This window comes from Cygnus atratus, chromosome 6 (assembly GCF_013377495.2).
Source record: "Cygnus atratus isolate AKBS03 ecotype Queensland, Australia chromosome 6, CAtr_DNAZoo_HiC_assembly, whole genome shotgun sequence".
Lineage (NCBI taxonomy): Eukaryota > Metazoa > Chordata > Aves > Anseriformes > Anatidae > Cygnus > Cygnus atratus.
Genome location: NC_066367.1, coordinates 18,553,550 through 18,565,570, shown reverse-complemented (window position 1 = coordinate 18,565,570; position 12,021 = coordinate 18,553,550). Strand labels below are relative to the sequence as shown.

At 43.7% G+C, this 12,021-nt stretch overlaps 1 protein-coding gene across 1 annotated transcript in view; it reads left to right on the top strand.

Moving 5' to 3' along the window:
- Positions 1-7,783, top strand: part of MAP3K20 (mitogen-activated protein kinase kinase kinase 20) — a 90,964-nt gene extending 83,181 nt beyond the window's left edge. The window contains exons 17-20 of the mRNA XM_035567837.2: positions 47-163; positions 1,667-1,741; positions 2,816-2,966; positions 6,751-7,783. Of these exons, the coding sequence (XP_035423730.1) occupies positions 47-163; positions 1,667-1,741; positions 2,816-2,966; positions 6,751-7,424 (1,017 nt within the window). The 3' untranslated portion in view covers positions 7,425-7,783. The remainder of the gene's footprint in view (positions 1-46; positions 164-1,666; positions 1,742-2,815; positions 2,967-6,750) is intronic.
- Positions 7,784-12,021: the final 4,238 nt, after the last annotated feature.

Below are 12,021 nucleotides of genomic sequence, written 5' to 3'. Positions count from 1 at the left end.
ATTATTATTCTAACAATCCAACATTCTTTTTTTTTATTATTCATAGGATTGTAAATGGAAAATGTACATGGAGATGGACGGGGATGAAATTGCAATAACCTACATAAAAGATGTGACATTCAACACTAACCTACCTGATGTAGAGATTTTAAAGATGACAAAGGTATTTACAGCCTTAAAGCTTTCACGAATTCACAGATCTCAAACAAAGACATTAAAATACCACAGCAGTCGACTTTTGTGCTTGTGGAAGCTCAGTCTCTTGACAGCTTTTAAATAAAATGCACATTTTAAACAGATTTGTATCATAATAGGAGCTAGGTATTTTGGTTCTCTTTTAAGCTGACAATAATGCTAACAATAGAAAAATAAGAGAAGTAAGTAATTTATATTTTCTTGTTTTAATTCCATGTTATATCCTCTGATTTTATTACCCCTTTTAAAGATGAGAATGTTCAAAAATTACTTTTCTTTTCAAGAAGAGAAAGTGTTTTAAATGTTCCAGTTTGAAACTTCATGTGATGTCTGTTTTTTTCTCTCTTTTTTTTTCTGACATGGTTTTAGAACTTTTACATGCTTCTAAAACTCCCTATTTCATGCAATGATGGGTTCCAAAGACTGAAACCCATCAACATGTTGATCACAGGCAGTACAGCCCTGAACATCTGCAATTTAGTGTCACTGGGCATTTACCTTATTTCAGAACCTGCCTGTAAGTATTTACCAGCCAGCATTTAGACTGCTTTTACCATAACCAACGGAAGCTTTGTTAATGCACAGGACATTCTGTTTATTGTTATTTTAATTGATTGTTTTTATTAATAAGCTCCACTTGATAATAGCTCACGCAATAAATGAAAAAATATACAGCTCGATTACCAGTTAGAACGCTACTCTAATGTGCACTGATTTAAACCAAAACCAAAACCAAAAAACTCTCCTGAATGCTTTTAACTGTGGTGTTTGTTTTTTTTTGCCAAATTTTGTTTGTTTGTTTTCTGAAGGAAAAACTAAAAAGCATACTCTCAACAGAATTTTAGGGAAAATATGAAAATATGTGTCTTTGGCAGAAAGAATTCTCATATTTAATTCTTGCTGGTACTATTGTTATAGGTATTGATTTCTGGAGCTTCACTGTTGCGATTTTATTGTAGTTATTATTTCATTGCAAGATAGCTTTCTGCTTAATTTTCAGAATTTCCATTCTGGACATTTTATTAAAAAATAAAAGGCTTAAAGTTAAACAAAGCAATCACCAGATACAATAAAATTAACTTTTAACATGCTTCAACATTTTTGTTGTCTGACAGGGACTATCTCCAAGAATCTTTAGGTATTTGTTCTTGCTGGTCTCTGGAAGTCTACCACAAAAAAAATTTGCATGCATAAAAATGAAAAAGAGTGATTTACCATAAAAATATTCCATGTTGTCTGCTGTGGCACAGTCAGCTGTGGAAATCTCTTCTCAGTTTCCTTTTGTAAACAAGGAAATAAAAAAAATTCAAAATATATTGCTTTGTCTCATAAAATTTTAAGAAAAAGTATTGGTGTTAACAATATGGAAAAGGTTGAAAAATGGCAAAAGTTGAAAATATCTTTGGGATGTTTCAGCAACAAGTCAGGAGAAGAAAAGCACCTTGTAAAATTTTCACCATGTTTTTTTCAGCCCCCATTTGTTATGGAGAAATGGATTGTGGGGATAGAAGAACACCAGTCTGTAGAATATGTTGTTACATATGAGGTAAGTGCTAAGAAACAAACAAAAAAATGTTCATCCAAGATAAAACCTACATGGGAGATGTGAAAATAGCATCCTCTGGCTCCTTTGTATCCTATAATCAAGTCTCATCACCCTGTAATTAATGGTAAAATCTAAAGTTTGGAGCAAAAGCTGAAAGAGGTTTACAGAGACTATGTCCTCAGGCAGCTGGCTGAAACAGCTCTTTTTCTCAAGGACAAAAACTCCTTTTGCTTGAGGTGTGACGGTCAGTGTGCTTGCATTACCTGGAAACCGTGTTTTTTACCTTTTCAGTGAAGTTCTAATTAGGAGAGCTGAGGAGCAACAGGAGAAGAAAGAGAATGAAAGTCAAGAGTAAAATAAAATAATAAAATCCAGAAGACAATTTAACCATGTACTGTGATAGAAATTAACCTGTTTAAAGAGAGTTTGTGGTTACTTATAAAAGTGTTTTTATGAAGACCAATGCTGTGGTTCACACTGAGGCTAATAATCAAGATTCCAGCTCTGTCCTGAGCAAGGATTCAAACACTGATGGAGAGATGGGGAAATCGTGGACCTTTTTGGCTTGTCTCAGATATGAAGAACAGCAGTTTTCTGTTGCTGCCACAATAACCCTAGGTTCTTTGAGCCTGGAATTTCTCACAGGAGTCATGGGCCTGTAATTGAACTTGATATTCCAGCAAAGTAAATGTGGAGGATTCCCGTTCAAAAATACCTGCTACTTCTTTTAGCAAGCACTGCCTATGTGATGTTCACATTAATATGACAAGTAAAATACTTTTTTTTGTATTTGTAGAGGAAGGCCTTCAGATCTTTCCTCCACATTGTACGTGAATTGAAATACTTGTTCACTACCACATTTTTAGCATAATCATAAAATACCAGCCAAAATTATTCAGAGGCTAAAAATACATGAGAACTGGCTAAGTGATTTTGCAAAACAAACTCAATATTCACAGTGCTGCTGCTGCCCAGGCACTAGTGGAAGCTCCCTGTTAGGAGAGCGTAGTGGGTTGTGCATTGTTGTGTCCTTGTGCCTTGTGTTCTCATGTGTGTTGTGTCCTTCCTGAGCAGAGCGACGTTAGAGCTCCCAAAACCACCAGGCATGTCCAAGCTATCCACTGGAGCAAGGTGAAAGTGCAGGATGAGGTCGAGGCAGTACAGCTCATGATACAGACCTCGCTCCCCAACTCGGAGGGGCATTCACGGAGCAGGTCTGACTCAAGTAAGTCACTACAAACAAACTGCCTACCTTTATTGCTGTCATGGGCAAAGCATACATGTGGAGAACAGCAAAAAGTCAATGCCGTTATTCTGGTCCAACAGCAGAGCACCATCCTGTAGCTTCAGCTGGATTTATAGTCCCTGTGATGTCCTCATAGATGTGTGCAGGACCATCCTGGCATGTATGACTTAGCTTAAAGGCTAAATGTTAGGTAGTAACATGTTTTATATCGTAGTGCGATTTAAGAGAGATGACCTGCATGCTCCAATAGAAAGCATGCTGGAAGCAGTCCATGGCAATTAGTTACAAATCCGTGGTCTGCTGTAGTCACTTGCAGTAGCACATCAACAGCACAGATCCTTGTTCTCCAAAACCCCAAATGCTTCACGTCTTCTATTATTGAGCAGCTTTAAATACAGCACATCAGTAATCCTGGGGAACATGAAAATCTCCAGCTTTTAGTTGAAATAGTTAATCTGAATACTGGACAAAATGTTTGCCCCAAGAGAAATGCCCTTCCTCTGCACAAACTTCAGCATATGAATGGTACCCTCGCTGCTGTGCGGCCCTAGGGAAGGTGCTTGGCTCCTGCTGTCTTGCAGGCTGGTTTTTCTATGCTCAGAGCTGCTGCGGTGCAATCCAGCTCCAGCTCAGGACCATATGGCTGCACCAGTGCAAAGCTGTCACCATGTGTCCACCAGCGAGGCAGGACTTATCAGCATGGATGCACTCATATCAGCTTTGGGACTGGACTGAGAGCACAGATAGGATACTGTAATTATCTGTGTAGCTGTGCCCTTGATGAAGATGTGTTTCTTGATCAGAATGTCAGCAAAGCATCTGCTGGGAAAGACGACAATCTCTTACGTCTCTACCCTCCATCTGTTGGGAAGAATGGAGTTTTCCATAGCCCTTTTGGAAATTTTGGAAGCCAGTGCTTTCAGCAATTTTTGTATGAAGAGCACGCTGGCATTCTGTCCCTGCAATCCAAAGACAGCAGAAGTACTGCAGTCAGCTCTTTCCTCCTGCTCTTGGCCACCCAGCATGTAGGCAGCTTTGCACAAATGTGCTTGGATATGGGTGCCTCCTGGAAGAACTGGGTGGATGCAGACTACTCTTGCTGCGGCCAGCACTCTTGCAGTGGAGGGACATATACCAAGGCTGTAGCCTCAGAACTGCATGTGGGGTGAGGACAAGAAGCCCCCTCTAGATATTATGCTGTTTTGTTAAGTGCTGCCAGCCTGGCAGACCCCATAGGCCCTCCTGATGGCCAGCTCTGCTGTAACGAGGAGTGAAAATCTTCCCAGTGAACTCTTTCCACAACTCAACCTGCCTGTTTGGGCCTGCCCTGACTTACTGTTATCCAGTTCTGGCTTCTTCTGGAATAGGACTTTGGAAAAACTTCTTCACGTCTTAAAGATGCTGGTTTTTTTGTAAAAATTTTTGCTAGCCAGAGCAGGTTTTTTTGTGATCCAGTTCACATCAGTGCTGTAGAAATGTTTGAGCTGGGGTAGCTGAGGGGCAGCACAGGAGCTATAACAAGATAGCAGTCAGCAGAGGGTGAATTTCTCCAATTATGTAGCACTATTGCCACATGTAGAAGAGTGGCCTCATGAATTGCATGCTGGTGGTTTAGACTGCAGACACAAAATGGGTGTTCTTATTCCTAAGTAATTGTACCTTGATCCATTTGCAGCACAACTGTTTTGAAATGCAGGTGGGAAACAGAGCATATCCTGAAAGACACATACGTCTTCACTGCGGATTAGCTATGGTCATCCAGGTTACTCTAGTTTTGGGGTGATGAGCCATACAGCCATACCCAAGTGTGGTGTTGTATCTTCACAGGTTGGCTCTGCTGCAGTAAGCCAAGCTGCTTTCATTTTTTTATGGCGAGTGGTGGGAGAGCTTGTCTGTCCCTCTGGCACTTGGAGGAGTTGCATGAAGTCACTAATGGGTTGTCAGCACCCAAGGGAATAGGCACAGTTCAGAGGAGATGGGTTACCAGCCAATGTGAAAGCTGTGCCTCAGCTCTAGCAAATCTTCTGGCCTGTCTTCTTTACCAGACCACCTACCCCAGGTTTAAAACACCACCAAATCCAAGCACAAAGGTAAGGGTAATACCAGTGTAAGAGGCTAAAATAACCACCAATGAAGACACTACCCCAGTGGGATACTGTGTGGAGCATTTAATTCAGTGTACAGAGTTGGTGGCTCAGAGACCATATGAGGGAGAAGCCCCAGCCCATGAGAGGCTTGAAGAAAGGGGCAGTTCCACAGGTGACACTGGGAGTCCCTGCTGGGCAGCTGTTCTCTGGGCCAGGCACCACAGGCAGCCATAAGAAGCAGAGACTGAGGGTGCCAAAGGGAAATGCTCATGCAGGACTGTGCTAGTGCTGGTCCCAAATGGTACATGGTGGTCACCTGAGAGCTGGTAGCAAACAGACACCCAAAATTAAGTCCTGAGCCAGCTGCTTCCAAATCTATGAGGTCTGTGTTTTACATCCAGAGTCTTGGTAGGAAGGTATGGGGGAGTTGCAGAGATGACAATGTCTAGAAAGTACACTTCAGCATGCATGTTTCTTTTGAAACAATGAATTTCAAGGAGCTTAAGAATAGAGAAGTTGATTCCCACCGGTCTTTTTGTGAAAGCAGGTTCATCTATAAGTGCAGCTGATGTGCTCTGCTGTGGTGGTGTCCCAGTCACACTTTGGCAGGAAAGACATTTTCCTTTTGACATATTTGATGTTACGTTAAAGTGATTTAAATCTCTTGGGATTTCAGCAAAGTCTGAGGACAGGAGGAGTGGAAGAAACCAGGAGCAATACCTAGCAAGGACAGAGCTGCTACGCAGCTCCTGCAAAACTCCCCAGGCAGATGCAGCATTGCAGTGGTAGGCAGAGGAGGAGGTCTTTCCTCTGGAGACCAGCAAAAAGTGAGAGAGGAGGTGGAGTCCTCTACTGCGGATAATAAAATTTTGGTTGTGTTTATCCTGCTGCAAGCTGCCAGGGCCATGCTTTCCTGTAGGAATAATATTAGTAATCTTTAAGTACAAATCATTCAAATCTCCCTAGAGCTTACATAAGCTACATTTTCTGCCTGAAGCTGGATAGAGGCTGTGGGGTGCAGCTGGGCCTATGTGAAGTATGTGAAGTAGATTGACTTCTGAATTCACAGTGATAACAACAAACAACATGGCTCTGGCTATCATGGTGAGAAAATGGAGAGAGGGGAGGTGGGTCTGGCAACTTCAGCAGCGGTTTGCACTGTTCACATTGTGAACGGCATGGCCAGTGCTGTCTGGGAGTGATGCTGGGTGGAGGGCAATGCCACAGTGGTGCTGGCACCTGAAGGTACCAGTCCATGCCTGTTCTGGAGGTCTCCAGGCTCTTTTATTATGAAAGCTGAGGAGGAATCTGCAGAGGCTGCCAAGAACATCGCAAAAATATTTAAAACCTGTTTGAGTTAAAAATGCTGGGAGACACTTGGGAGTAGAAACCCAACTGAGCAGCCAAATGGATGGTCCAATGAGTATTTCTAGTCTAAAATCCATAATCTGCATGGGCATCAGATATACCTGCATCAATTAGTATTTTAAAAGTCCATAATGTTGAATATACTCAAAACTAGAATTATCTTCTACAAGGCTGGGAGGGAAATGTTGATTGGAGATACGTAGATGTTCTCAGAGAGAGAAAACCTCCTACCTAACCTCATACATGAACTAGAGCATGTTTATCCAGCACTTCGCACAAAGATGACTTTGTTTTCCTTTCCATGCCAGGCATCGACAGCCAGTGGATGAAGACGCTGCGCATGCACCAGATAGCCAAGGCCATGTCTCTCCAGCACGGCCACCCCCACAGCCCGACCTCCATGACGCAGTACCTGCCCTACCTTCGGAGCCAGGACTCCTACGCCGCCGCAGTGAGGCGGACGCGTGGTCCCGTCAGTTACCAGTTCACCTCCATCAGCCACTCCAGGAACTCCTCTCCCCTCTCACACAGTTTGATGAGAAACCTGTCAAATCTGCACCTCAACTCGAAGGGCAGCAGCACCTCCAGCACGGCCTCAGACACCGCTTCGGAGAGGGACAGGTCCACGGGCAAGGCCAGGAATGCCTCTCACAGTGGCAACTCCCGCAGCTCCTCTGATGGGCGGCACAGCGGGACGAGCTCCCCGGTACCCCCCAGGACCTCAGGCAGGGCCTACAGGACCTCCTCAACACCCCCGGCCCCTGACCACCGCAGGTATCCCCGCAACCCCCCCTGGCCCAAGGCCATCCCGGGCATGCCCCTGCAGGGCGAGAGCGAGCCCAGGAGAGGCGAAGGGGAGGGCAGGGTGAGTGAGGGAGGGTGGATAAAGGTGCAGAACACGAGGAAACCCTACAGGCAGAGCACTGGAAAGCCGGGTAGAGAGAGGCCCAGGGGGAGCTGGCGGGGCCGGAGGACGTTCTGAGGGGGGCATCGGCTGCAAGCTATGACAGAGCCAGCTTCCCCTCTTATTTCACTGAACGCTCAACTGGGAGACGACACGTGCTTCTACTCGACGTGCTCCAGCTCTCAGCGCACCGCACTGAAGCCACGACACTACCTCGCTGGGCCGGCCAGCTGCACGGCGCCACACAGAGCCGGACAGTGGACGGGAGGAACTGCCACACCTGCCCTCGGCACGGTGGATCTCTTCTCTCCCAGTACTGATGAATTTAGTCTGGTTGCCTCGCCTCCCTTCGGCTGCTCATGTTCTTAGCTGACTGGATATGCACTAATTTGCTTATTATTTCAATAATAAAATCAGTAAGACACAGCCATGTGCCATAATGAAAAGCTCTCCATTTCTTCTGTAGAAAAGGAGTTGTGCTGTTACCTCTCCTCTCTCCTTGCTTCTTTCTCTTGATGTTGAGCCTGTCTCTGAGCACAGTTTCCACATACTTTATTCAATCTTCTTCTGCCAGGGCTATAGGAGGAGGTAATATTTTTGTCAGACCATCATAATCAGAAGAAACAGGAACACAGAGATTTTTCTTCAGGTCCACTCCAGTAACTTCACTTCTCCACTTCCAGCATGTCATCCCCTTTCAGGGTTTTCTCACCTCTCTCTTTGTTAAAACCCAGACATCAGGTATCTGACACCACAGAGCAGACACTGTGACACACGGTTGTCATAATCAGAAGGAGAAAAAAAAAGGTTTTTATGTTTTTGAAAAAAAAGAGGGAGGGAGAACAAGACATTGCCTTTATAATAGATACATCTAACCCCTCTGAGGTGTATGATAATGTTTATCCCTGGGCAGCAGGCATTTTTTAATTGAATTTTTAAATGTGGCCAGGCTGCGTTACTTTTGTCTTTCAGTCTTCGGGTAGTAAAGACAAGGTCAGCAAAGTTTGTGATTAATGTGGTCTTTAGCTCCATTGAGAACAAAGACACAGTTGTAGACTCACTTGTCTTCAGAAAGTTCCTTGTTGGCCTTTTCACTCCAAGCTGATTTCACACAATTAAACAGGAAAAAAAAAAGTTAGGGTTTCCCAAGACACTAGAGGGAAAAAAAAGGAAGAAACAGATAAAGGAAGATGAACCCAAAGCAATGCATGATACTCTCTGAAAGGCAAGAAACTGTAAATTAGAGATGACTTTGAGTGAGGTACTAGATCACCATCTATGCCAAGCAATGCTCACTGGCATGCAACTGCGAGCAATGCTGGAGGATGCCAGCATGTCACCCTTGAAGAGCCCCCATCAACCACTGCCACATCACTGGACATTCAAAAGGTCATGTAAATTCCCTGCCTCGCACGAATGTCACCCGTGGGTACATGTATTTCACCTCTTTCTGATTCTCAGCAGTCCCGATGAGGGCTGGGCCCCACGATGGGTTTCCCAATACCTCCCAGAGTGAAGTGGGACGCACATTTCATGAATATGGGACAGGGTCCTCCAAATCCAATGGAGTGGACCACTGATAATGGGTTGCTGTAGCTGGAGCTCTGTCATTTAAGCACCTTTTCCTCTGACAACAGCTAAGAGCAGGAAAACCAAACCAAACAAAATACAAGAAGCTTTACCTGGGATTAGATGGGGCTGCATGTGAAGCTCTGTGATAAAAAAAACTGTTACAGCTTCAAACTGTTTGAAACTGGTCACTAACCCAGTTTCTGACCCTGGTTTACTGAATCTGACATCTAATTTGGGAGATGTGGAAAATCTACCACTGGACACTATGCAGCAGGAGACTGGGATTTTGTGTAGATCAGGGGTCCCTCCCTAACATTTCTTACCATTACCAAAAAGGTCTGTAGGATACCAGCTGATAGTAACCACACCTGAAAGTACTTGCTAGAAATGTGCTCATGTTATTAAAATTTGGAGATGCACCTCAGGAATTGAGATCTTATTTCGTGGTTGGGCCAGCACAAATCGTAGAAAGAAATTGCAAGAGTTTTGGAAGGGTACCTTTCACTTCCAGGGTGATGAGGATGGTGGTGTAGTTGCACAAGCCTGAGAACAATGCCCTACCCAGAAGACACTGTGGGCTGGTGGTGGCAATTCAAGATTTATCAGCTGCCTGTGGTTGATTGTCAAGATGTCCAGAAGGATTGTGCTGCTGTTTGTAAGCAATTTAATGCTGTGCCTAATTTTAATCTGCAGTGTACTGTCTGTCCACATCTGTTGTATTAAAGTGTTCATTAGCATTTAAAGGAGGAGCGGATGGTATTGATCACGCCTTTTAAAATTAAACAGTCATGCAATAGTGACTGATTAGAAATCCTCTTGCTGCACCAGAATTGCTGGTTAGGGCAACAGTAAGTGATCTTGTGGAAAAAAAAAAAATCTTCATACCTAGTGCATGCCTCAAACCATGGCACCAAAGCTGTTTTTGTATTAAAACAGCAATAAATAAATCACTCAGTGACAATTTTTGAAATTCCTAAAAACCCTCATATTGGAATATATTTGCATACAGTTCCTGCTTCAAGTGTGAACACTTTATTTTAAATTACAAAATACACTTCATATGTTCTCCCATATACAGTCTTTCCCATTAACCCTGCTCAAGTGAAAAAGTCTCTGCAATATCTAGTTTTCCACCTTACCACTCTCACCATGTCTAGTCCCTGACTTGGTAATAATTCATTATAAGGCAAAATGCGCTTACATTTTTACCCCTAGTACCTTGTGAAGCTGAGGAATTTATATCCATGTTTTACCACCACGCGGCCACTGCTGGCTAGAAGACCATGCACGGCAATATGGAAAATGGGAATGTCTTTGGCAAGTACACTTCAGCGAACCTCTGCTCTTTGAAAAGGAGCCATACTAATTTATTTTTTTCTCATAAATCTGTTAAAACCAAGCACATTTAATTACTGCTGTGTCTAGATTTGCACACTAGGAACTAGACACACTGCCCTCCATCCATACACATATCTGTGGGGGTGCTACGGCCTACTTCCACATCTGCCTCTGCAACTGGCACAATATCTCACTGCTATGGAGACAACCCTTGTTTTCCTGGCTCTACTTTCTCTAGGCTTTCATATCACTGTGTACTGATGTTGCTGTTTTCTCAGTCCCCAAGAGGAACCCATGTTTTCCCTTTCCAGTTTAAAATGTGGTGAATTGCAAGAAGCCAGCTCTGAGATGTCTGCTGGAAGAAAAATTGTGGAGAATTCATGAAGGCAAATTCAAAACTGGATGTCCAAAGTGAATGAATATTTGAATACAATGGGGGAGCTTATTTACTAAATCAGATACAAAATTTCTTTTTTTTTTTTTGTTCCCTCTTTATTTATTTATTTATTCATTTAAATGAATGTATGAGGCTGTGGCTGTCAGAGCTTACACAGGATCTGTTTGTTCATTTTGCAGTGTTTGGAACTGGTTCTCCTGGGAGTTGTAAGAGTTGCCTGGTGCCCTCTGGATGCCAGATGTTGCAGAAAGCTTCTGGTGTGACCAGCAGTATCTCTCCACGGCAGTTGGCTCTTGGCTGCCAGCAGGTTGGGAGGGAGGAAGCTGGGCTCAGCTCAGGCAGGAAGCACAGGTTAACCTCAGCATCATGGTCCTTGGTTTCTGAAACTGTAAGGGCTTCCCCCAGCTGCTGATGTGCTCGTAGCATGAGGAAAAAAAAATGATGCTGAGACTTCTTGCTCTCTGCCAACAAACAGTATCGTTCAATTTTTTAAGCATGTCTATTTTTAACTTTTTGTGTTTCCCATATACCTAAGGATATGAGAAAAACAAAAAAACTTATGTGATATTTAGCCTTTCTGGACCATGCCATGCAACCTGAGAGCACAGCAATCTCACTATACCATTTCCTTTTCTTCCTGACATTAATTGCTGCTGTCTCAGAGAGTATCTACTTGGAAGTCAGTAGTCACTGCAAATGTTTGCAGTGGTCCTCGCTCTGGCACCAGGTACTCAGCACACCCCATTCCATGGACCACCTCTCCCCACCTGTTTGAGCAGAATTGTAACACACCAGGACTGATTCCCTGAGTCCTGACAAATTTGGGCAGGCCAACAGGATAGGTTTGGTCTCATCTGATGCCCTTCAAACCCAGTATTGTTTGTTTTTTATAGAAAATATTGTCTATTACAATTTTGCTCTTCCTAACGCACTGCCACTGAATGTTTTCTGTCAATGGGCATCTGACAGCAATGCTACCCTCTGTGGTATGCACCAAGACCCCATGCACTCACCATGAGCCTGCTAAGCTGATTTAAGGAGCAGAAGTTGCCCAAAGCCTCTGTGTCCTCCTCCATCCTTGCTTGAAGCAACAATCCCCTGCTGGGGCTCCCCATACCATGCTCCTCCTCCTCAGCCAATGCTGCTGAGGAGCAAACCCTCAGCCCTTGATATTTGCTGAGGAGCAAATATCAAGTATTTTAGGGTCTTCTGTGAACCTGCTGCCAAGAATACTGGGCCTTGTGTCAAAGATGAACACTTGATTTTTTTGATTGTGGTAGTGAACGCACTTTGACCTAATTATTATTATTATTATTACTTTAGGCTGGGAAAGACAGGCAGTTGCTTCTGTAATTGTGGAAAAAACCC